Genomic DNA, 24561 nt, shown 5'->3' on the forward strand with positions numbered 1-24561 from the left:
TCTGGACATTCTTGGTTCACATTGAAGCCTGGCTTGGAGAATTTTGAGCATTACTTGCTTGCGTGTGAGATGAGTGCAATTGTGTGGTAGTTTGAGCATTCTTTGGCATTGCCTTTCTTTGGGATTGGAATGAAAACTGACCTTTTCCAGTCCTATGGCCACTGCCAAGTTTTCCAAATTTGCTGGCATATTGATCACAGCACTTTCAGAGCATCATCTTTTAGGATTTGAAATAGCTCAGCTGGAATTCCATCACCTCCACTAGTTTTGCTTATAGTGATGCTTCCTAAGGCCCACTTGACTTCGCATACCAGGATGTCTGGCTGTAGGTGAGTGATCACACCATCGTGGTCATCTAGGTCATGAAGATCTTTTTTGTATAGTTCTTCTGTGTATTCTTGCCACCTCTTCTTAACATCTTCTGTTTCTGTTAGGTCCATATCATTTCTGTCCTTTATTGTGCCCACCTTTGCATGAAATGTTCCCTTGGTATCTCCAAGTCCCTTATCATGTTATTATATGTATTTTGAATTTTTTAATTTATTTTTGGCTGCCCAGGCTCTTTGTTACTATGCATAGACTTTCTCTAGCTGCAGCGAATGGGAGCTACTCTTCATTGTGATGCACGGGCTTCTCATTGAGGTGGCATCTGTGTTGTGCAACACGAGCTCTAGAGCTCACAGGCTTCAGTAGTGATAGCATGTGGGCTTATTTGCTCCATGACTTGTGGGATCTTCTTGGACCAGGGATTGAACCCATGTCATCTGCATTGGCAAGTGAATTCTTAACCACTGGACCACCAAGGAAGTCCCTCTTTTCACTTTCTTGATGGTGTCTTTTGAAGCATACAACGTTTTAATTTTGATTCAGTCCAGTTTGCTTCTTCTTTTGTCATTTGTACTTTTGGTGCCATATCTGAGGATCTTTTTCCAGATCCAAGTTCATGAAGTTTTTCTTCTGTTTTCTTCTAAGAATTTATACTTTTAACTCTTTTGTATAAGTCTTTGATCCACTTTGAGATAATTTTTGATATCATGAAGTAAATGCTTTGTACCTTTTTAATGTGGCTAATAGAAAATTTAAATTGCATATGTAGCTTGTATTATATTCTGTTGGACAAAACTGGCCTACTACAGTGGTCTCCAAACTTTTTGATATGAATCCCTATTGGGGGAAATAACTGAGCATGTACTCAAGCATATTATATGTCTGTGTGTGTATGTGTGTGTGTTTAGTTGCTCATTCGTGTCCAACTCTTTGCCACTCACATATATTTATATATACATGTATACATATATACACATATATGTTATAATCACACACTGTCACATGGAAAGTGTCTTATATACATGCTCACTTGCTTCAGTCATGTCCAACTCTTTGTGACCTCATGGACTGTAGCCCGCCAAGCTCCTCTGTCTATGATATTTTTCTGGCAAGAATACTGGAGTGGGTTGCCATGTCCTCCTCCAGGGGATCTTCCCAACCCAGGGATCAAACTTGCTTCTCTTGCCTCTTGTGTATTGCAACAAATTCGTTACTGCTGAGCTACTCGGGAAGCTCCAATCCATACCATATTGCTTTCAATTTTCTCCAGCAGAACATTCTTTACTTCTCCTTTTCACTCTACCCAGAATGCAGTTTCTCTGTTTTGTCACTGCATTAGTTAGTTTTCATTCTTCATTGTGGTCATTTATATTATTTAATGTACTACTATAATTTTTTTTTACTTGCCCATCTTCCTCAGGTGACAGTTAGCTCCTCCAGGAAGAAACTGAGAAATCCTAGTACCTAGATAGATGATAGGTTTCTAATAAATGTTTGTTAAAGGAGAATGTTCATGATTATTTTATTGAATTAATTAATAAATATGTTTCTTCCAACTCAGCTTGCTTTTCTGCAGTCATTGATATTCATGATCCAGAGAAAAATATACTAATTTGCTTTTTATCATTTTTTAAAAGTTTAACTGCAAGTATTATAATGATGAAAATTTTTACTTATTGTTTCTCCTGAGTGTTCTGTGTGCTTAAATATTTTATTTTTTGAAGAAAAAGTATCTCACAGTATTTTTTTATTCTTGATACTATACTCTTTTTCTTTTTTTCCTAGAACAAGAGTTGTTAAGGGCAATTTGAGAACTTTAACATAATTTCTAATAATCTGTGAGAAGATGTATTCTGCTGTCCTTACTACTGACTTGGAAGTGAATTTTTAAAGCATGATCAGTGGGTCAGTTGTAGACCAACTGTACCGCAGTGTCTATCATTTTCTAAACATTGGTCATAAACAGCAATATTAGCTTTCATAGTAATAGTCACAGTTGTTCACATCAGCATCAGTTCTTAGAAAGGTTTTCTCAATAAAATAGTAGTATGAACTATCGATTGAAACACAGTAGAACACATTTCTGGGTGATTTCAAGAAATTGTAAGATACCTTCCTTCTATTTAGAGTAGATTTTTCTCCCTCAGAATCTTCCTGCCAAAAGCAGGGAAATTCAAAGTAGTGATAGCTTTGGTGTTAGGGCTTAAGCACCAGCATACCAAGAATTTCTTGAATTCAGTGGTTTGTGTTATGTGGTATTTCACATTGATAAGTGGTATCACACCGTAGCTGCATAAGAGCATTAGGCAATTCCCAAACAAAACAAAAAGCACCCAAACCAATAAGCTGTTTAATATTATTAAACTTGATGTCTTCAAGTCTTTAACTGCTTGAAAATGTTAGTAATGGGTGACCTTTGCATCTCATTATTTTTGTGCATCCTTTATTCCATTTAATCTCATCAATAACTGTTTCTGTGTAATAGTGTTTGATTATATTCTTTATCATATACTGAACACTACACAAATATGATCCATATGACCAACATATATTTATTAAGAAATTGCCATGTCAAAAAAGACCCTAATACTGAGTTCTGTGGGAGACAGAAAGATAAAAGAGTTGATTTAACATGTATGAAGAATGAGAAAAAGAGAGTGAAAGTATGAATGAAGTGACTGCAAAGTTTTTAAATTAACCTAATAAAAAGACATAGCTAATGATATGTAATACTGATGTTTGCAAAGATGAATCAACAGATTTAAAATGTAAACTTAACATAAAATTAGCATTAAGACTTATTTGAAGAAGATCTCTATCTTATTTTAAAGTCAGATTTTAGGGAACTTGATATATTTTATATTGGGGGACTGAGTATACAGTAGCCATAAACAACAAACTGGAAAATTCTTAAAGAGATGGGAATACCAGACCGCCTTACCTACCTCCTAAGAAATGTGTATGCAGTTCCAAGAAGCAACAGTTAGAACTGGACATGGAACAACTGACTGGTTCCAAATCAGGAAAGGAATACATCAAGGCTGTATATTGTCACCCTGGTTATTTAACTTATATGCAGAGTACATCATGAGAAATGCTGGGCTGGAGGAAGCACAAGCTGGAATCAAGATTGCAGGGAGAAATATCAATAACATGACACCACATTTATGGCAGAATGTGAAGAAGAACTGAAGAGCCTCTTATGAAAGTGAAAGAAGAGAGTGAAAAGGCTGGCTTAAAATTCAATATTCAGAAAACTATGATGGCATCCAGTCCCATCACTTCATGGCCAATAGATGGGGAAACAATGGAAACAGTGAGAGACTTTGTTTTGGGGGGCTCCAAAATCACTGCAGATGGTGACTCCAGCCATGAAGTTAAAAGATGCTTGCTACTTAGAAGAAAAGCAATGATCAACCTAGACAGCATATTACAAAGCAGAGACAATACTTTGCTGACAAAGGTCCGTCTAGCCAAAGCTCTGGTTTTTCTAGTAGTCACGTATGGATGTGAGAGTTGGACTATAAAGAAAGCTGAGCACTGAAGACGCTTTTGAACTGTGTTTGTTGAAGAAGACTCTTGAGAGTCCCATGGACTGCAAGGAGATCCAACCAGTCCATCCTCAAGCAAATCAGTCCTGAATATTCGTTGGAAGAACTGATGCTGAAGCTGAAACTCCAATATTTTGGCCACTTGATGTGAAGAACTGATTCTTTGGAAAAGACCCTGATGCTGGCAAAGACTGAGGGCAAGAGGAGAAGGGGTTGACAGAGGATGAGATGGTTGGATGGCATCTCAGACACAATGGACATGAGTTTGAGTAAACTCTGGGAGTTGGTGATGGACAAGGAAGCCTGGCATGCTGCAATGCATAGGGTTGCAAAGAGTCAGACACGATTGAGTGACTAAACTTAACTAAACTGCAAATACCTTAAAAATCAATAAAGGAAGAAAGTAAATGAGTGATTCCCTCAGACTGAACAGGGAGGAAAGGGAGTAATGCTAATGGATACACATTTTTCTTGAGGGGGAAGAGAAATGACAATATTCTAAAACTAAATTATAGTGATAGTTGTACAACTCTAAATATACTGAAAGCTATTGAATTGTTTAAATTGATGGGATTTATGGTATTGTAAATTACATATCAAGGAAATTTTATGTTGGTAAAGCTGTTTTTTTTTTTTAAAAATGATTGTCAGGCACAGAAAGACTGTGTGTTTTCCATCTCTAACTTCAATTGGTTATTAAGGCAAAATTTTAGGCGTCACAAGGATAGAAAGTCAGATATGAGCATACCTAAGTGAGCTACCCAGTTCACTGTATAACAAAAGAACTCATCATTTGGAATAACAGGTTCTTAGAAATAGTAATATAGGGTGATATTTAGCAATTTTTTCCAGAGTTTTGTATGAATTCCTTTTTCTGATGTTCAGTTCAGTTCAGTTCAATCACTCAGTCATGTCCAACTCTTTGCGACCCCATGAACTGCACCACGCCAGGCCTCCCTGTCCATCACCAACTCCCGGAGTTTACCCAAACCCATGCCCATCGAGTCGGTGATGCCATCCAGCCATTTCATCCTCTGTCGTCCCCTTCTCCTCCTCCCCCAATCCCTCCCAGCATCAGGGTCTTTTCCAATGAGTCAGCTCTTCGCATGAGGTAGCCAAAGTATTGGAGTTTCAGCTTCGGCATCAGTCCTTCCAGTGAACACCCAGGACTTATCTCCTTCAGGATGGACTGGTTGGATCTCCTTGCAGTCCAAGGGAACTCTCAAGAGTCTTCTCCCACACCATAGTTCAAAAGCATCAGTTTTTCGGTGCTCAGCTTTCTTTATAGTCCAACTCTCACATCCATACATGGCCAATGGGAAAACCATAGCCTTGACCAGACAGACCTTGGTTGGCAAAGTAATGTCTCTGCTTTTTAATATGCTATCTAAGTTGGTCATAACTTTCCTTCCAAGGAGTAAGCGTCTTTTAATTTCATGGCTGCAGTCACCCATCTGCAGTGATTTTGGAGCCCAAAAAATAAAGTCTGACACTGTTTCCACTGTTTTCCCATCTATTTCCCATGAAGTGAAGGGACCAGATGCCATGATCTTAGTTTTCTGAATGTTAAACTTTAAGCCAACTTTTTCACTCTCCTCTTTCACTTTCATCAAGAGGCTTTTTAGTTCCTCTTCACTTTCTGCCATAAGGGTGGTGTCATCTGCATATCTGAGGTTATTGATATTTCTCCCGACAGTCTTGATTCCAGCTTGTGCTTCTTCCAGCCCAGCATTTCTCATGATGTTCTCTGCATATAAGTTAAATAAGCAGGGTGACAATATAGAGTCTTGACGTACTCCTTTTCCTATTTGGAACCAGTCTGTTGTTCCATGTCCAGTTCTAACTGATACTTCCTGATCTGCATACAGGTTTCTCAAGAGGCAGGTCAGGTGGTCTGGTATTCCCATCTCTTTCACAATTTTCCACAGTTTATTGTGATCCACACAGTCAAAGGCTTTTGCATAGTCAATAAAGCAGAAATAGATGTTTTTCTGGAACTCTCTTGTTTTTCAATGATCCAATGGATGTTGGCAATTTGATCTCTGGTTCTTCGGCCTTTTCTAAAACCAGGTTGAACATCTGGAAGTTCTCGGTTCATGTACTGTTGAAGTCTGGCTTGGAGAATTTTGAGCATTACTTTACTAGCGTGTGAGATGAGTGCAATTGTGCGGTAGTTTGAGCATTCTTTGGGATTGCCTTTCTTAGGGATTGGAATGAAAACTGACCTTTTCCAGTCCTGTGGCCACTGCTGAGTTTTCCAAATTTGCTGGCATATTGATCACAGCACTTTAACAGCATCTTCTTTCAGGATTTGAAATAGCTCAACTGGAATTCCATCTCATCCACTAGCTTTGTTCATAGTAATGCTTTCTAAGGCCCACCTTACTTCACATTCCAGGATGTCTGGCTCTAGGTGAGTGATCACACCATTGTGATTATCTGGGTCATAAAGATCTTTTTGTACAGTTCTTCTGTGTGTTCTTGCCACCTCTTCTTAATATCTTCTGCTTCTGTTAGGTCCATACCATTTCTGTCCTTTATCGAACCCATCTAGCGTGAAATGTTCCCTTGGTACCTCTAATTTAGGAAGTATTTAAAATACAATGGAATTATGTATGTCCTATAATTTGAGTTAGAATGAAAATATTTTTCTTCTTGTCATTGTAGAACGTCATGTTTTCTCAATTTCTGCAGATCTTGATGTTCTGGTATTAATGGACTAAGCTCATGGACTATGAAAATGTAATAAATATTAAATTTTTATGTTTCTGGAATTACAGAACAAGTCTTCTCAGCATTTTTAGCAGTTTTTTAAAGCACTGTGCCCCAGTGGCTAGGAGGAACGATTTTATAGCTGAGCTTTTTTTTTTTTTTTTTCTGTTGTGTCTTAAAAGTGGAATTGGGACATTTTTCATTTAATGTGATTTTAAATACTGAAGATTACACTCAGTGATGCGGTGATCACAGTGTGATCTTTTAGTGATTTCTTTTAGTACAGAATCTTTACCTTTACTATTAGACATCTGTCTCTACTTTTCCTACATGTTTTCCATCTCTATTTTCAGTAGAAAAGCTTTTCAGTTGTGTTTTTTGTTATGAAATGCATTATGTTGTCTGCGGAAAACACTGATACTTTTCAAAGTGCAAGGTTATTATTGTTTCAACTAATTGCCTTATTTGTTTGTAAAAGGGAAATTTTTATAAAAAGTGGAGAATAGCTGTAAATTGCTTTCTTGCGGTCTTTTCAAGTAGATATCACAATGTAACTCTCCACTTTTATAGCAAGGGGTAGAAACTATTACTGTGATAATCAACATATCACAGTTGCATTATCATGAAGATTTTTAATGTTACTTTCAAAATTCTGAGTTGTTGGGATGTTGGTCTTCTACTGTTGACACCAGAGAATATTATTTGGCTCTATATTTTTTCCTGTTAATATTTAAGTATTATTAGGAGATGGTCAATTTTCAAGCACATAGACACATTTTTAATGTTTGAGGTAGTAGTCCTCTTTTGTACATATTGATTTTCTTATTCCATTCTCCTAGTGTCCACTTGGCAAGAAGAGTGCTTCAGTTACAAAAGCAAAACTCGTTGGTTTTAAAAGACCTGGACCATCAAAAGAACCAAGTAACACAGCTTTCACAAGAGGTAAATAACCTAAACAAATGAAACACATATAAAGAATCACAGTGTTGATTATAATTCCTTTGTGTATTTTCTGAGCAGTTTCAAAATAAGCTGTTTGCTAGTACAAAATGATTTTTACAGTCTATGAAAACTAACTGAATAAAGCAACTTAAAGTGTATGGTAAAACCTAAGATCAAAAAAAGAGATTAAATACCCAGACTAAATATAAATGCAGGCTAGACAGACAAAGCTTTGATTTCTGAAAATATATACGGGGAATCAAGTTTAGCAAATTTTGGTGGTATTTTAAGTTTTAAACTAAAGCCTAATTTTTAAAATAAATTTGCTTTTTTACTTCCTCTTCTTAATATCTTCTGCTTCTGTTAGGTCCGTACCATTTCTGTCCTTTATCAAGCCTGTCTTTGCATGAAATGTTCCCTTGGTATCTCTAATTTTCTTGAAGAGATCTCTAGTCTTTCCCGTGCTATTGTTTTCCTCTATTTCTTTGCATTGATCACTGAGGAAGGCTTTCTTATCTCTCCTTGCTATTCTTTGGAACTCTGCATTCAAATGGGAATATCTTTCCTTTTCTCCTTTGCTTATTGCCAAATTCCGACTTAAATTGAAGAAAGCAGGGAAAACCACTAGACCATTCAGGTATGACCTAAATCAAATCTCTTATGACTATATAGTGGAAGTGAGAAATAGATTTAAGGGACTAGATCTGAAAGACAGAGTGCCTGATGAACTATGGACAGTGGTTCGTGACATTGTACAGGAGACAGGGATCAAGACCATCCCCATGGAAAAGAAATGCAAAAAAGCAAAACGACTGTCTGAGGAGGCCTTACAAATAGCTGTGAAAAGAAGAGAAGCAAAAGGCAAAGGAGAAAAGGCCTTCTATGTAGTATGCTTTTAATACTACAGCATTAGGAGGATCTTTATGCTCATATTTCAAGACAAGACAGACTTCATGTGACTGCAGTACCTAATTCATGGTTAATGTTCAGGGCCAGAAGCAGTGTTGTGCTGGCCACTGGTCACATTGGCCCTCACATTGGCAGGGGTTTGAGGGATGGCTCTGATGTGTAGCTTTTGCTTATGTTTCATGCATAAATATTCCTCCCGTGACTAACTTCAGGTCTCCAAAATAACATTACGGAGCACAAAGGAGAGAAAAGATGCTCAGTAGCACATATGATGCTACTAACCACACAGATACAACAGAAATGTAAACTAAAGAGCATAGATAATAGTAAAATTAAAATTGTTGAGTATTTGAATTTTTTTAATAAAGTTTGCTTTATTATGAATCTACATAATATTTAATAATAGTGTTGTTTAACAACCTCCTCACAAAATTAAGAAAGTGTTACCAGCCGTCTCTCACAAACCTACAAGCCCGCTTCACCACATCACCAGCTGGAACCATGGAAGGATATATAAATAAGAGAATTACTAAAGAAGCAAATGAAACTCTTTTTGTTAGTGTCTTCCAGATCCCTCATGTTTGTTTTAATTTCAGAATAACCTATCAAAAATATTTCTTGTAAAAGTACTGATTTATACATATTTCTTTATATTGCTTTTTAAAAAAAATCTTCCTGAGTACTTAATTGAAATAAAAATTTCTAAATGGGTTCACACTCCTATAAAATAGTAGGGAAGAAGTATAAGAAATTAAGTCAAGTACTCTTGTAATGAAGTATAATTCACTTTGTGTGAAGCAATTTTTTAAAACACTGTTGGCTTATATTAGAAAAAGATGTAAAAATATTGAAATATTTGTGATATGATATGATATAATGCCTGGAATTCATGTTCCATAAAAATGTGGGAGAGGAGCTCAATAGATAATCTCAAAATGTTGATAATGATTGAAGATTGGTGACAGGTACATATAGAGTCAGTATTCAGTTCTGTACTTTTGTGTGTTTGAAATTCTTTCATAAGACTTATAGAGAATCAGTAACCCTAAAAAGGTTTCTACTGGCTGTGATATATACTTTTTCCCTTGAAGTTGAAAAAAAGTATTAGAATTTGATATATTCCATGGATTTTACTTTTTCCTGCCATACAAAACTTTTCTTTAATTGAAAAAGAATTCCATAAACTAATTAGCTGAAAAGTGATAATATTAGATTGCTTCTATACCTATGGACTATTCATGATAGATGTTGAAAAAACAGGAAGGACAGTCTCTCAGGATATGTATTCTTTTGAGTAAGTTATATATGTTTAAACACATTGGAGTCTCTGAGAATTAATACAGAGATGAAAATCAACTAACTAATATTTAAAATTAACATTAATTTGTATGTTATTCAAATTATATCTGAGATTATGCATAAATGAATTGTCTAAATCAAAGTGCTAAAAAATATTCAAAATGAAAACAGATACTCCTTTTATAGCAGCTTTATTGAGTCATAACTGATGTAAACTAATCTGTGCAGGTTTAATCTGTACAATATAACTGACGTGAATAACCATGAAACCATCACCAGAACAAAGACAGTGAACAGATGTGTCGCTGCCAATGTTTCCTTGTGTCGCTTGGGAATCCCTGGCTGAGCCCTCCCCACCCCCATCCTTGTCCCTAAGGATGGGGGTGATTTGCGTTATATCACTGTAGATTAGTTTGCATTTCCTAGACTTTTATGTAAATTGAGTATATATGCATGAGCAACTGGGGAAGCCTTATGTATATAATATGCACACACTATTTTTTTTGTCTGTCTTCTTTCATTCTGCATAATTATTTCAAGATTTGTCCACAGTCCATTCCTTTTACATTGCTGAGGAACATTCCATTGTATGAATTTACCACAGTTGTTCCTCCATTCACTTCTTGATAGATACTTAGGTTATTTCTAGTTTTTACCTATTATCAATAAAGCTGATATGAACATCCATCTACAAGTCTTTATATAAACATATGTTTCTGTTTCTCCGGGGTAAATGCCTGGGAGTGGAATAGCTGGATTGTGTGGTAGGTGTCTAATGTTTTAAGAACCTGCCAAACTGTTTTCCAAATGTTCATACTATCTACTTTCTCCACTAACAGCATATGAAGGTTCTGGTTCCTCTGCATCTTTGCAATGATTTGATATGGTCAGTCTTTTTAAGTTTACCCCATTCTCATAGTGGTATTAATTTGCATTTTCACAATGATTCATCTTTGCTTTTTGTTTCTCTTACTGGGAGGTGTCTGTTCAGATTTTTTGCCCATTATATCAGATTGTTTTCTTATTAATGAATTTTGAGAATTATTTGTGTATTCTAGATACAAGTCTCTTATCAGCTATATGGTTTCCAGATATTTTCTCCCACTCCATGGCCTGTCTTTCCTTCTCTTAATGTTCATTTTCAAAGAGCAGTTTTTATCTTGTCCATTTTTTCAGTTCACTCTTCTTTAGACTGACTTTTGTATGTTGTATCTAAAATATCTTTGCCTAACTCATGGTTAGAGTTTTTGTCTATGTAGTCCTATAGATCTTTCATAGTTTAAATTTATGATCCATTTTTAATGCTTGTGTGGAAAGGACACAGAAGAGCCAAAAAGCTTTGAACCTGAACAGAATTGGAGGACCAGTACCATCTACTTTCAAGACATTATAAAGCTGCAGTAATGAAGATGATGTGGTAATGACATAAAGACAAAGATAACTGGAACAGAGAGACCAGGGACAGACTCACACATAGATTTTTAACTGATTTTCAACAAAATTTTTCTTTATTCCTTTGTGTAAATCCAAATTTCCATCTGGCATCATATTGCTTCTGGTTGATATACTTCTTTTAACAATATTTATAAAGTAGGTCCACTGGAGATAAATTCTTTTCACTTCTATACGTTACAAAATGTTATTTTACCTTTTTGTTGTTTGGGTTTTTTGGTCTTTTTTTTTTTTTTTTACATTTCTGACTGTCTGTTCTTAACAAGAGTAAAGACTGAAACATATTTCTCCATTATGCTACTACAGCCAAAAATAAACTGGAAGGGTTCACTGGGTAGCCTTTCCCTTCTCCAGGGGATCTTCCCGACTCAGGGATCAAACCCAGGTCTCCCACATTGCAGGCAGATTCTTTACCAACTGAACCACAAGGGAAGCCCAAGAATACTGAAGTGCATAGCCTTATCCCTTCTCCAGCGGATCTCCCCAGCCCAGGAATAGAACTGGGGTCTCCTGCATTGCAGGCAGATTCTTTACCAGCTGAGCTATCAGGGAAGCCCTTTTCTTTTTCTACTGGAGTAAAATTCACGTAACATAAAACTCACCATTTTAAATATTTTAAATTGTACAGTTCAATAGATTTTGTTATGTTTGTAATGTACAGTCATCACCACTATTTACTTCCAGAACATTCACATCACCTAGAGAGAAACATGAACGCCCTCAGCGCTCATTCCTCAGTCTCCCTCCCCTCCAGTCCCTGGAAACCTCTAATGTGCTTTCTGTGTCTATGGATTTGCCTGTTCTACATGCTTCATATAAATGGAATCGTGAAAATGTGCCTTTGTGTGTCTGACTTCTCTCAGAATAATCTTTTCAAGGTTCATATATTAATATGTTGCACTATCAGTACAATTATTATTGTACTGTAATCAGTACAAAAATTATTGATTTTTTATGGCTGAGTAATATTCCATTGTACAAATATTTCACATTTTGTTTATCTGTTCACCAGTGGTGGACATTTATCATTTCCATCATTTCATTGTTTGTTTGAACACATATTTTCAGTTATGAGTACCTAAGAGTGGAATTACTGGGTCACATGGTACTTCTGTTAACTTTTTGAGGAAGCATGGAACTGTTTTTCACAGCAACTGCACCATTTACATTCCCATCAGTAATGTTCAGGGTTTCAGTTTCTCACATTCTTGCCAATGCTTATTTTCTGTTTTCTGGGTTTTTCTAAATTCTAGCCATCTTAGTGGGTGTGAAATGGTGTCTCATTGTGATTTCAATTTGTATTAACCTTATAATTAATGATGCTAAGCATTATTTTGTGTGTTTATTGGCCATTAGTATATCTTTTTTGGAGAAATACAAGATATACCCATTTGAATGCAGAGTTCCAAAGAATAGCAAGCAAAGATAAGAAAGCCTTTCCCAGTATTCAGTGCACAAAAATAGAGGAAAACAATAGCATGGGAAAGACTAGAGATCTCTTCAAGAAAATTAGAGATACCAAGGGAACATTTCATGCAAAGATGGGCTCGATAAAGGACAGAAATTGTATGGACCTAACAGAAGCAGAAGATATTAAAAAGAGGTGGCAAAAATACACAGAAGAACTACACCAAAAAGATCTTTATGACCCAAATAACCACGATGGTGTTCACTCACCTAGAGTCAGACATCCTGGAATGTGAAGTAAAGTGGGCCTTAGAAAGCATCACTACAAACAAAGCTAGTGGAGGTGATGGAATTCCAGTTGAGCTATTTCAAATCCTAAAAGATGATGCTGTGAAAGTGCTGCACTCAATATGCCAGCAAATTTGGAAAACTCAGCAGTGGCCACAGGACTGGAAAAGGTCAGTTTTCATTCCAATCCCAAAAGAAAGGCAATGCCAAAGAATGTTCAAACTACCGCATAACTGCACTCATCTCACATGCTAGCAAAGTAATGCTCAAAATCCTCCAAGCCAGGCTTCAACAGTACGTGAACAGTGAATTTCCAGATGTTCAAGCTGGCTTTAGAAAAGGCAGGGGAATCTGAGATCAAATTGCCAACACAACATCCGCTGAATCATAGAAAAAGCAAGAGAGTTCCAGAAAAACCTCTGCTTCTGCTTCATTGACTATGCTAAAGCCTTTGATTGTGTGGATCACAACAAACTGGAAAATTCTGAGAGATGGGAATACCAGACCACCTGACCTGCCTCCTGAGAAATCTGTATGCAGGTCAAGAAACAATTCGAACTGGACATGAAACAACAGACTGTTTCCAAATAGGAAAAGGAGTACGTCAAGGCTGTATATTGTCACCCTGCTTATTTAACTTATATGCAGAGTACATCATGAGAAATGCTGGGCTGGAAGAAGCACAAGCTGGAATCAAGACTGCCGGGAGAAATATCAATAACCTCAGATATGCAGATGACACCACCCTTATGGCAGAAAGTGAAGAGGAACTAAAAAGCCTCTTGATGAAAGTGAAAGAGGAGAGTGAAAAGGTTGGCTTAAAACTCAACATTCAGAAAACTAAAATCATGGCATCTGGTCCCATCACTTCATGGCAAATAGATGGGGAAGCAGTGGAAACAGTGAGAGAATATTTTGGGGGGCTCCAAAATCACTGCAGATGGTGACTCCAGTTATGAAATTAAAAGACGCTTGCTCCTTGGAAGAAAAACTATGACCAACCTAGATAGCATATTAAAAAGCAGAGGCATTACTTTGCTGACAGAGGTCCATCTAGTCAAAGCTATGGTTTTTCCAGTAGTCCTGTATGGATGTCAGACTATAAAGAAAGTGAGCATCGAAGAATTGATGCTTTCAAACTGTGGTGTTGGAGAAGACTCTGGGAGAGTCCCTTGGACTGCAAGATCCAACCAGTCCATCCTACAGGAAATCAATCCTAAATATTCATTGGAAGGACTGATGCTGAAGCTGAATCTTCAATACTTTGGCCACCTGATGCAAAGAACTAACTCATTAGAAAAGACCCTGATGCTGGGAAAGATTGAAGGCAGGAGGAGAAGGATGAGATGGTTGGGTGGCATCACTGACTCGATGGACATGAGTTTGAGCAAGCTCCAGGAGTTGGTGATGGACAGGGAAGCCTAGTGTGCTACAGTCCATAGGGGTCAGAAAGAGTCGGACATGACTGAGCGACTGATCTGAAATGAGCTTTGGAGAAATGTCTACTGAAAGTCCTTGCCTATTTTTAAATTGAGTAGTTTGTCTTTTTGTTGTTGAGTCATAAATGCTCTTTATATATTTGGATATTAAATTCTTTTAGCTGTATGATTTACAAACATTTTCTCTCATTCTGTGGGTTGTCTTTTGCTTTCTTATTAGTTCCTTCAATCACAAAAGTTTTTAATTTTGATGAAGTTCAGGTTATCTGTCTTATGTTTCTAGTGCTTCACTTTCAGAAGTTTCATAGCTTGAATTTTTATTTATGCTTTTTCATTTTGCTTTTTAATTATTTTTAAATTTAGATTATATATATTGAAGATATACAACATGATATGTATAAACATAATGAAATGGTTACTACAGCTAAGCTAATAAATTTACAGACATGTCACGTTTTGTTTTTCCATTTATCCATTAATGGCCATTTGGGTCATTTCCAACTTTTGACTGTGAATGGTGCTGCTGTGAACTTTCAAGGACAAGCACTCTACGTTTAGCTATTTGAATTTTTTTTTTTTTTTAGTATACACCTAAGAGTAGAATTGCTGGGTTCATATTTGTTTTGTTTGTTTGTTTTTACTTTTGTTTTTGAAAGATATTTTCCCTAGGTGAGAATTCAAGGTTGACTTGTTTCCTCTCTCATTTTCAATACTTGAAAGATGTTGTTCCACCTTCTCCTAGTTTGTCTTGTTTTTGCCAAGAAATGCTCTGTCATCCTTATCATTGTTCCTGTCTAGGAAATACATCTTATTGTACTGGTTACTTTAAGGTTTTGCTTTCACTAGCTTTAGCCAATTTGACTATGATGTGACTTGCTGTTGTTCATGTTTCCTGTGCCTGGCTTTGTTCAGACTTCTTTTCTATGTAATGAGTGAGGGAATGAATAGTGTGTGAAAGTCACTCAGTTGTGTCCAACTCTTTGCGACTCCATGGACTATACAGTCCATGGAATTCTCCAGGCTAGAATACTGGAGTGGGTAGCCTTTCCCTTCTCTGGAGGATCTTCTCAACCCAGGGATCAAATCCAAGTTTCCCACATTACAGGCAGATTCTTTACCAGCTGAGCCACAGAGGAAGCTTTCTATGTAATTAAGATCATCAAACATTTGCAAATTTGATGATTTCTCTGTAATATGATCATCAAATTTGGAAATGTTTCATCCATTATTTTCCCAAATATTTTTTTCTATCCTTTTCTCTCTCTTCCCTTTGGAGACTCTATTGCACATATATTTGCCTGCTTGAGGTTGTCCTACAGTAGAACAAATGATGTTCTGTTCTTTCTTTTTTTTTTTTTTTTTTTTTTGCCTTTTCTTTTGAATAGTTTATCTTACTAAGTCTTCAAGTGCAGTAATATTTTCTTCTCTAATATGTAATCTGCTGTTAATCCAGTCCACTGTGTTTCATTTCACATATTTTAGTTTTCATTTGTAGAAGTTCAGTTTGGATCTTTTTTCTATCTTCCAGCTTTTTATTTAAGCTTTTTTTTTTCAAGATTTAATTTCTTGGGCATATGAAATACAGTTTAAATAATTACTGTATAAGATACCCTTATCTAGTAATTCTATTATTGTGTCATTTATTGATTGATTTATCTCATTACATATCATATTGTCCTGCTTCTCTGCATGCCTGCTAATTTTTTACTAGATGCCAGACATTGTGAATTTTATCTTACAACTGAATATATTGGAATTTCTTTAAGTTTCTGTAAGCTTTTTTCTCAGAAACATGATTATGTTTCTTGGAAAATGTTTGATTCTTTCAAATCTTGCTGTTAAGCTTTTATAAAAGCAAAGAAGGGTTCATCTTAAGGCTAATTTTTCCCCCACTGATGAGACCAAAGTCTTTTGAGTACAAAGTGTATGTGTGTGCTCAGTCATATCCGACTCTTTGCAACACCATGGACTGTATAGCCTGCCAGCCTCCTCTGTCCATGGGATTTTCCAGGCAAGAATACTAGAGTGGGTTGCTATTTCCTCCTACAGGGGATCTTCCTGACCCAGGGATTGAACCCACATCTCCTTCATTGGCAGGCAGACTCTTTAGCATTGCACCACATGGGAAGCCAGTTGAGTACTATACCCTATGTTTTATGAATCAGTAGAATCCTTGTTTTGGCTGTTGGGATAGTGGTGTCCCTGGCCTGTGTGATCCTCAGAGATTGTCCTTTATCTTTTCAGTGATTCTGTCTCAGTGTCTGGTAGGTCCTTTACACACGGGCACTGTTCAGTGCTCAAGTGAATATGCAGACTTTTGTGTTCATTCTCTACACAGCTCACTTTCATTCATTACTCTGCCAGGTGAACTGTAACCACCTTGAGTTCCTTTTCTCACAACAGCTCCTCAATTCAGGGAGTTTGGCAGACTCTGCCTTGGTTCGCCCTCCCTACACCTCCCTGTCCCTCTCTCTGTGCAGGAAAATGGGGCACTTGTAGGAGTGGGTTCACTTTGTTTCCTGTGTCTCGGGGATCCTTGACATCCTTCCCTGCTTGACGCCCAGTGTCTTCAGACCGATACTTCATTAGCTGGTGCAGGGCAAATGAGAAAAAGGTTAATTGGTTTCCTTTTTTGTGTGTATATATATGCCCACCTAACTCCCAAGAAACCACCAAGTTAGTTACGAGTGTTGATGTTATTAAACAGTAGAAAATCTAGGCTAAATTTTAAAGCATGCCATTTTACCACCCCCAAGAACTAGTCTTCATTCACCACCTTAAACCCTGATTCTTATGCTTTGTAGTCATTCAGCAAATATTTATCAAACACCCTCTTTATTCAACCACTGATGAACCAAAGGGGCACGTGGTCTTGCCTCTTAGTGTGCACAGCTTCCTTCCCTCAGGCCTTGTTTTCTGCTGTAAGCACTTACATATTTATCTGTTACAGCTAACTTAATTTTGGAAAACTGACTTTGAAAAGAACGTGCACAATCTCAAGTGACCAAATGGCAAGATTTAGTTGCCTGCATAGTTAGAATAAAGCAGATCTATATGTACTAACTATAAGAGACATTCATACAGTCTTGATAAATTTTTTTAAAGGAAGATTGCAGAATATTATATATTATGTTCCTCTATTTGTGTGTGTGTGTGTGTGTGTGTGTGTGTGTGTGTGTGTAAAGGGTGGGGTTGTATTTCTGTTAAAGCCTAGAGAAAAAGTTTAGAAGATAGACAACTGTCATTGCCAAAGACACACAAAAACCAGTATACATGCATTCTTGTTGTCGTTGTTCAGTTGCCAAGTTATGTCCGACTACAACCCCTTAAACTAACTACAGTATGCCAGGCTTCCCTGTCCTTCACCATGTCTCGGGGTTTGTTCAAACTCATGTCCACTGAGTCAGTGATGCCTTCCAACCATCTCATCCGCTGCCACACCCTTCTCCTCTTGCCCTGAGTCTTTCCCAGCACCAGGGTTTTTTCCAGTGAGTCAGTTCTTTGCATCAGGTGTCCAAAGTTTTGGAGCTTCAGCTTCAGCATCAGTCCTTCCAATGAATATTCAGGGTTGATTTCCTTTAGGATTGACTGGTTTGATCTCTTTGCTGTCCAAGGGACTCTCAAGAGTCTTCTCCAATGTCACAGTTCGAAAGCAGTGATTCAGCACTCAAACTTCTTTATGGTCCAACTCCCACATCCATACATAACTACTGGAAAAGCCATAGCTTTGAGTATACAGACCTTTGTTGAAAAAGTGATGTCTCTGCTTTTAAATACGCTGTCTAGGTTTGTCATAGTTTTTCCTCCAAGGAGCAAGCATCTTTTAATTTCATGACTGCAGTCACTGTCTGTAGTGATTTTCATTATGAATATAAAATAAACTTTATTTGGGTAAACTTAAAATCACAGAATTAACAGAGTGTATACCAACTTCTAAGCTCTCTTCCCACAGATAAGTGAGCTTAGACCTAGCATAGAAGGTCTGGATGCACCACAGATAGGCCTGTGATAGAGATCCCAAAACACTGTGCACATTTAAAGTGAAAGAGGATAATAGGAAGGGCTTTCCTTATGGTTCAGTGACTAAGACTCCCAATGCAGGGGTCCTGGGGTTCGATCCCTGGTAGGGGAACTAGATCCCATGTGCCACAACTAAGAGTTCACATGCTGCAACTAAAGACCCTACATGCTGCAGCTGAGACATGGTGCAGCCAAATTATAAATTAAAAAAAAAAAAAGGAGGGTAGGGAACATCTCAGTGACTGTGTCCCAGTGGAAGAGGGAGAGTTACTGCTCCTGTCAGCCTGTTCTAGTGGAAGAGGATGTGAACCTGCAGGAGTTTGTCTCTCTTACATCAAGCAGTGCTTACCACTGGGACTGGGAGTAGAAGTGAGAAACACCTAATTGTTATTGCGTGCATTTTTTAATTGTTTGGATTCATTTCAACTCATATAAGATTTTTTAAAGGCATAGATTTGGTGATCAATATATTTTCTAACTCATAATAGGTATGAAGAAAATGTTGACCCGTTAGATAGATCATTGACCTAACCCATCCACCAAACATAGGTAGCTTTAAAAAGATTGTAAAGATAAGTAGCAAAATCCTATCTTTTAAATGTATCTATAAACAAAGATTACATTCCAGCAGTATTGTTTATACCCAAAATTTCATTGCCTAGTGTGTACATACGTATACATGAAGACCCATACATACATGCTTCAGTATTCTTATGCTACATGCATGGAGACATTTGGAATGATGCACACCAAAAGCTGTCATTGATGTTGGTTCTTATCGTTGAAAAGCCACTGAGGCTCCAGAATGGATGGAAGAGAGTCTTTCAGTTAATATTCCCTCTCTGAGGTTTGAATTACTTACTGTGTGTATGTGATACCCGCTCTCTCTCTCTCTCCCCCTTTCTTCCTCACTGCCTCCATTTCTTTACCAAGAACAAGTATATTAAAGAAATATGGAAGTGTTAGAGAATATCAGAAAAGGGATTTGCTATAGGAAAAATTCAGAGCATCTACAAATGTAATGTGGGATTTTGAAACATTAATACTGAGAAAAGGAAATAGGAAGAGTGTCTAAAGTCTGCCCAGATAAGGAAAAATTATGTGGCAGAAGGAGTTTTTACTTGATGGAGTCTTTGTAATACTTGCCAGTATGTTTTAGTGTCTACCAGTGACCTTAGGAAGCATGATTTCCACAAACATAATAAATGTATGTATCTATATGAGAAGAACATTTGCCTCTGTCCTCTGAGTACCTGACTTGAGAAATTGGGAGGGTTGTTCCACCAGCATTCTGGTTGAGCCCAGGCTGTAGGAAGGAGTCTGTAGTACACACGACTCCTAGAGCCCCACCTCAGCATTTTAAAGGAGGAGATTCACATGCCAACCCCAGCCCTAAAACTACACAGTCAACCTTTCCCAGCATATTTCTAAGACTCCACTAATATGAAAGAAAAAAAAGAAGTTCCACTATTTTTTGTATCACTGAAGAGTCAAAGGGCTTCCCAGGTGGCTCAATGGTAAAGAATCTGCCTGCAATGCAGGAGAAATCAGTTCGATCCCTGGGTCAGGAATATCCCCCGGAGAGGATATGGCAACCCTTTCCAGTATTCTTGCCTGAAAACTTCCATGGACAGAGGAGCCTGGAGGACTGCAGGCCATGGGGTTGCAAACAGCCATGGGGGAGCAACTGAGCATGCTTGCCAAAAGTCAAAAGTAGATGATGCTGCCAGTTAAACTGTGATTCAGGGCTTTATTATCACTTCAATTTTTCTTCTAATTTTAGACATATATTCTTTTAGACTTTAGACAATGATTTTTATCATATATTACACAATTCTGTTTCTGCGCTTTTCTTCTAACACAAACTTTGTTTTAGTGGTGAATCACATTATCATCTTTCTGAAGACATTTTTATGGCAGTTAAAACTCAACCAATGAAGGATTAACCAGAACTCAATTGAAACTACAATGTAAACAACTAAGACCAGATTTGTTGATGTGCAAGCAGAGCCAATAGTGATTCTAAGATGTCTCTCAGTTTCATAGAAAAGATGAAAACTAATTTGATTTATTGAGTCCCTTTGCTTCCTAAGGTGTTTTCCTGAAAGTTTGTTGATACTTAAAATTCTTTCATAAAGACTAGTGCTTTTATTTCACCAGTAGAAATGCGGAGCTTAGAAAGTAAGCATTTGGGTGAAGTACTATGTTGCTTACAATTTTTTCACAGTTTTTAAAGGTTTATTCCATTTATAGTTAATAATATATTGGTTATATTCCCTGTATTTTACAGTATCTCCTCGTAGCTTATTTATTTTTTACGTACTAGTTTGTACCTGCTAATCCCTACTCTCCCTTTCCCTCTCCCTGATAGTAATCACTACTTTGTTCTCTGTGTCTATGAGTCTGTCTTCTTTTAGTTATATTCATTAGTTTGTTTTATTTTTTGGATTCCACATACAAGTGATGGCATATAGTATTTGTCTTCCTCTGACTTATTTCACTTAGCATCAATAGCCTCTAAATCCATTCATGTTGTTGCATGTGGCAAAATGTTCTTTTTATGGCTGAGTAGTATTCCATTGTATGTACCACTTCTTTTTTTCTCTCTCTCTCCTATTTTTTAATTGAAGGATAATTGCTTTACAATGTTATGTTGGCTTCTGCCATACATCAACATGAATCAGCCACAGGTATACATATGTCCTCTCAAATACAGTTTAATTCATCAGTCCATCAAAAGTCTTTCTTCCACCCAAAAGTCTCCTGTAGGCTGTAGATCATTCTTTCCTGTTTTAAAATGTCCATCTCCTCCCAGAAAATGTCCAGATTCTTTAGCATGGCCACTTCTTTAACATGGCCATAGAAGCCCGATTCAGTCCTAACCTATTTGTCATCCTTATCTTGTGTTATCTTTTTCTCCCCACGTCCTTGCTTACACCCACCTCCCCCACCAAATAACCTGTCCTTTGCTCCCACTGCACCCACTTTGTTACCCTTCACTTTGCAGTCTTCTCCATTTCCTTTTGTTTGTTCCATCACTGTTCTTCTTGCTAAGATGTGCATCTTACCTGTCTTGTTTTATGGCTTCAGCATGAAGTAGCCCTTTTTCACTAAGCCAGTTGTGTATGTGGAAATACATATAGTCGTACTTCAGACAGCACAGAAGGGGAATTCGGCAAATACCAAGTCCTCCCTACTCACTTCACCCCGTCTCTGAGCATCTCTCTACTGAGGGTCCTGCTTCAGTGGCACGGACTTAGTACAATCTCTTTATCTCTCGTCTGAATTATTTTAGTAACCATCTGCTTCACCGTCCTGTTTTCTTTAAGCCCTCCACCTTGTTGCCAGAGTGCTGTTTCTAAATATAAATGTTTTTCTTTCTTCCACAGACAGTCGTCTGTTTCCTAAGAATAATGATATATAAAAGTGTCCATTATCCAAGCTTTGCCTGCCTACCCACCCAGTTCCCTCTTACATTACACACACACACACACACACACACACACACACACACACACACACACACCCCATGCTCCCCCTGTACATAACTACTTATGCTTTACTTGTAATTCTCCAAGTCCTCCATGCTATTTTATGTCACCATGCCTTTGCACATTCTGGTCTCTGCCCAGCATACCCCTGTCTACATCACAGATACATGTCTTTCAAGATCAGTTTCAAGTATCACCTATTCTTTTAAGCCTCTTCTGAACCCCAAGTAAAGTGACTTATATATCCCCATCATGCCATATATACCTCTGTCTCTCTCTCTCTCTCTCTCTCATATATATACACCTATATATGTGCACACACCCACACATTCATATAATTAGTGACCTGGCTGTTTGTAAGCTATAATATATGTTTTTATTGGTCTGAGTATTTCCACCATTTAGTACAGTTCTTATTTCTAGTAGGTAGTAAATAGATATTTGTAGAAGGATTAGTTTCCAGTTTTGATGGGACAAAGTATGCTTTTTGTTATATACTGAACCAGAGCTAAGTATATATATCATCTCTACCCACCACCACCATGAAAAAAAATGCTCCAGTTGCATGGGATCAGTAGAATCATCAACCTTTATTAAAAACATTGTGGAGTTTTTTCTTTTGCCTTGTTTTGTTTTAGGGTGAAATGGCTATAAAACTAAGAGCTGAGTAATAAAAAGGTATAATAAAGGTTAGAACATCTTACATGTCTGTAGCATTTAAATCATATCTTGCTATATTCATTTGCCATTAGATTATGAAAACCATGGGCTTTCAGGTGGGACAGACTGACTTAATCTGTCTCTAGGCAAGTTATTTAAACCTCAATTTTTTGATGTGTAAGGTAGGAGTAATAATACTATATCCATGTTTGCCCTAGCACATTGACATATTAAATCACTCAGTAAATGCTGACAGTTTAGGTATTTGTTTATTTGGTTTTTACCCTTTATATCATTTATTTTTCTCCTGGCCATAGTATTGATGAAATAAATATTTTATTAATAAAGATAGCATGTTTTAAAAGAAATAGTAGTTCCATCATTGGAGTACATTATGCTTATTTTGCCTGTATGAAAATATTCAGAATGAACTATCTGAATGAATTTTAACAGAACATAATAAGATTTCTTAATGATAACATAAGTAATTTCTATGAAGAGATGCATGATACTAAAACTGCAAATCTAAAGAGTAGTAAGTTGCTCTTAATTGAAAAAGTATATTTAATTGCATACAGACATAGCATTTTAGGAGCAGTATGCAAAACTGCATACTTTAAAATTAATAAAAACTTCAGAATAACCAGAACTTTTATGTTTAGAGAACATGAATTACTGATAAAAATTCAACTAATTTGTTGAATCATTGTATAGAAAAGCAAGAGTTAAACAGTAATAATATATAATAAGATAATTAACAGCACCAATAACATAGTCTTTATTAGAAATTTTAAATAGATACTTTTATAAAATTAAAATTATTTTGTGAATAAATAATAATAATGGCTAGCAATATCAAAGAAGAATGAAAGAATCAGAAAAATCACTCAGATGCAAAGTCTGTCCAGTTCACTCAGGTTCCTGGTGAATATGGTATTTGTCTTAGTAACATACTGCAAACTGTAACATATGATCCCTCCACTCCTCAAATCTAAAAGATCTGATCTAAAAAGATCACTTTTCACCAAGTGATCAAACTCTCAGTCAACTGGCTCCAAAGTTGACCTGCAGCAGATTTGGGTTTGGACTTATTTGAATATAAACTTGATCCTTTTTAATTAAAGATATAACTACCACATGGACAAATAACTTTTATCTTTTTTTGAACGTGACCTATAGTAAGAAGTGCATCTTAATATCATCCCAGTATGTACATATGTATGTATTCTGCTTGTGTGTATTCTATAGGTGTGTGTGTGTGTGTGTGTATCTGAAATGATTTTCCCAACACAGTGAATACCCTTGCCACATTCTATTAGTTCCTATTCTGTTCTGTTTCTTTTTTCTTTTAATACTGTTTGCAACCACAGTGTGAAAAAACTCATCTGGACGGGCATGTAACACATTTTTCCTCCTTAAGTCAGCCTTCTCGAGAAATCAGTTTAGGGGTTAAAAAGAGAGGAAAGGTGGAGAAGTAAAAATGAGTAAAGAATGTTAGAGAAATAGGGAGTCATCTGGTGTGACTATAATATAAAAGTTTGTAAGCTTCCCAGTTGTATGTATCTATTATCTTCAGGAGGAATGCTAACCTAATCTATCATTTTGAATTAATAGTGTAATGGTGAAGCAGTTGTTATACTTTTCTGTATTTGTGTTCTTTTTCAATCAGCTTTTTCAATTTTTTCAGCATTGCCCCTTGAACAGTCTTGAACAGATTCACTGTGGTTTCTTACATTTGTTGGAATTAGTACCATTTACAGATGTGAGTAATTTCAGTCTGTAACTTTTCCTCCAAATTATTTAGAATACGTATGTATGACTGTGAATCAGAGAACCCCGCATTATTTACCTTCTTTATCAAGCCTTTGTCTTCCCAAAAAGGCAGCCCTCTAATTCCAGGGTGATTCCTTTCTTAAAATAAATCTTGTTACAAACTTTATTGAGTTTTTCAAAGGCCTCATATTCATGTTTTAACATTTTTATCACTAAATTGCAGATATTATTCCTGACAAACTCCCAACAAATAGCAGGATTTTACATTATAGAAACTATGTTACTTCCCCC

The 24561-nt window shown here is 36.8% G+C and overlaps 1 protein-coding gene across 2 annotated transcripts in view; it reads left to right on the forward strand.

Annotated features, from left to right (window-relative positions):
* PIBF1 (progesterone immunomodulatory binding factor 1) overlaps positions 1–24561 on the forward strand; it is a 217917-nt gene that overhangs the window by 140373 nt on the left and 52983 nt on the right. For both annotated transcript variants that reach the window (XM_065901893.1, XM_065901894.1), the window contains exon 14: positions 7430–7532. In XM_065901893.1, the coding sequence (XP_065757965.1) occupies positions 7430–7532 (103 nt within the window). The remainder of the gene's footprint in view (positions 1–7429; positions 7533–24561) is intronic.

This window comes from Muntiacus reevesi, chromosome 11 (genome assembly GCF_963930625.1).
Source record: "Muntiacus reevesi chromosome 11, mMunRee1.1, whole genome shotgun sequence".
In the NCBI taxonomy this organism is placed as follows: Eukaryota; Metazoa; Chordata; class Mammalia; order Artiodactyla; family Cervidae; genus Muntiacus; species Muntiacus reevesi.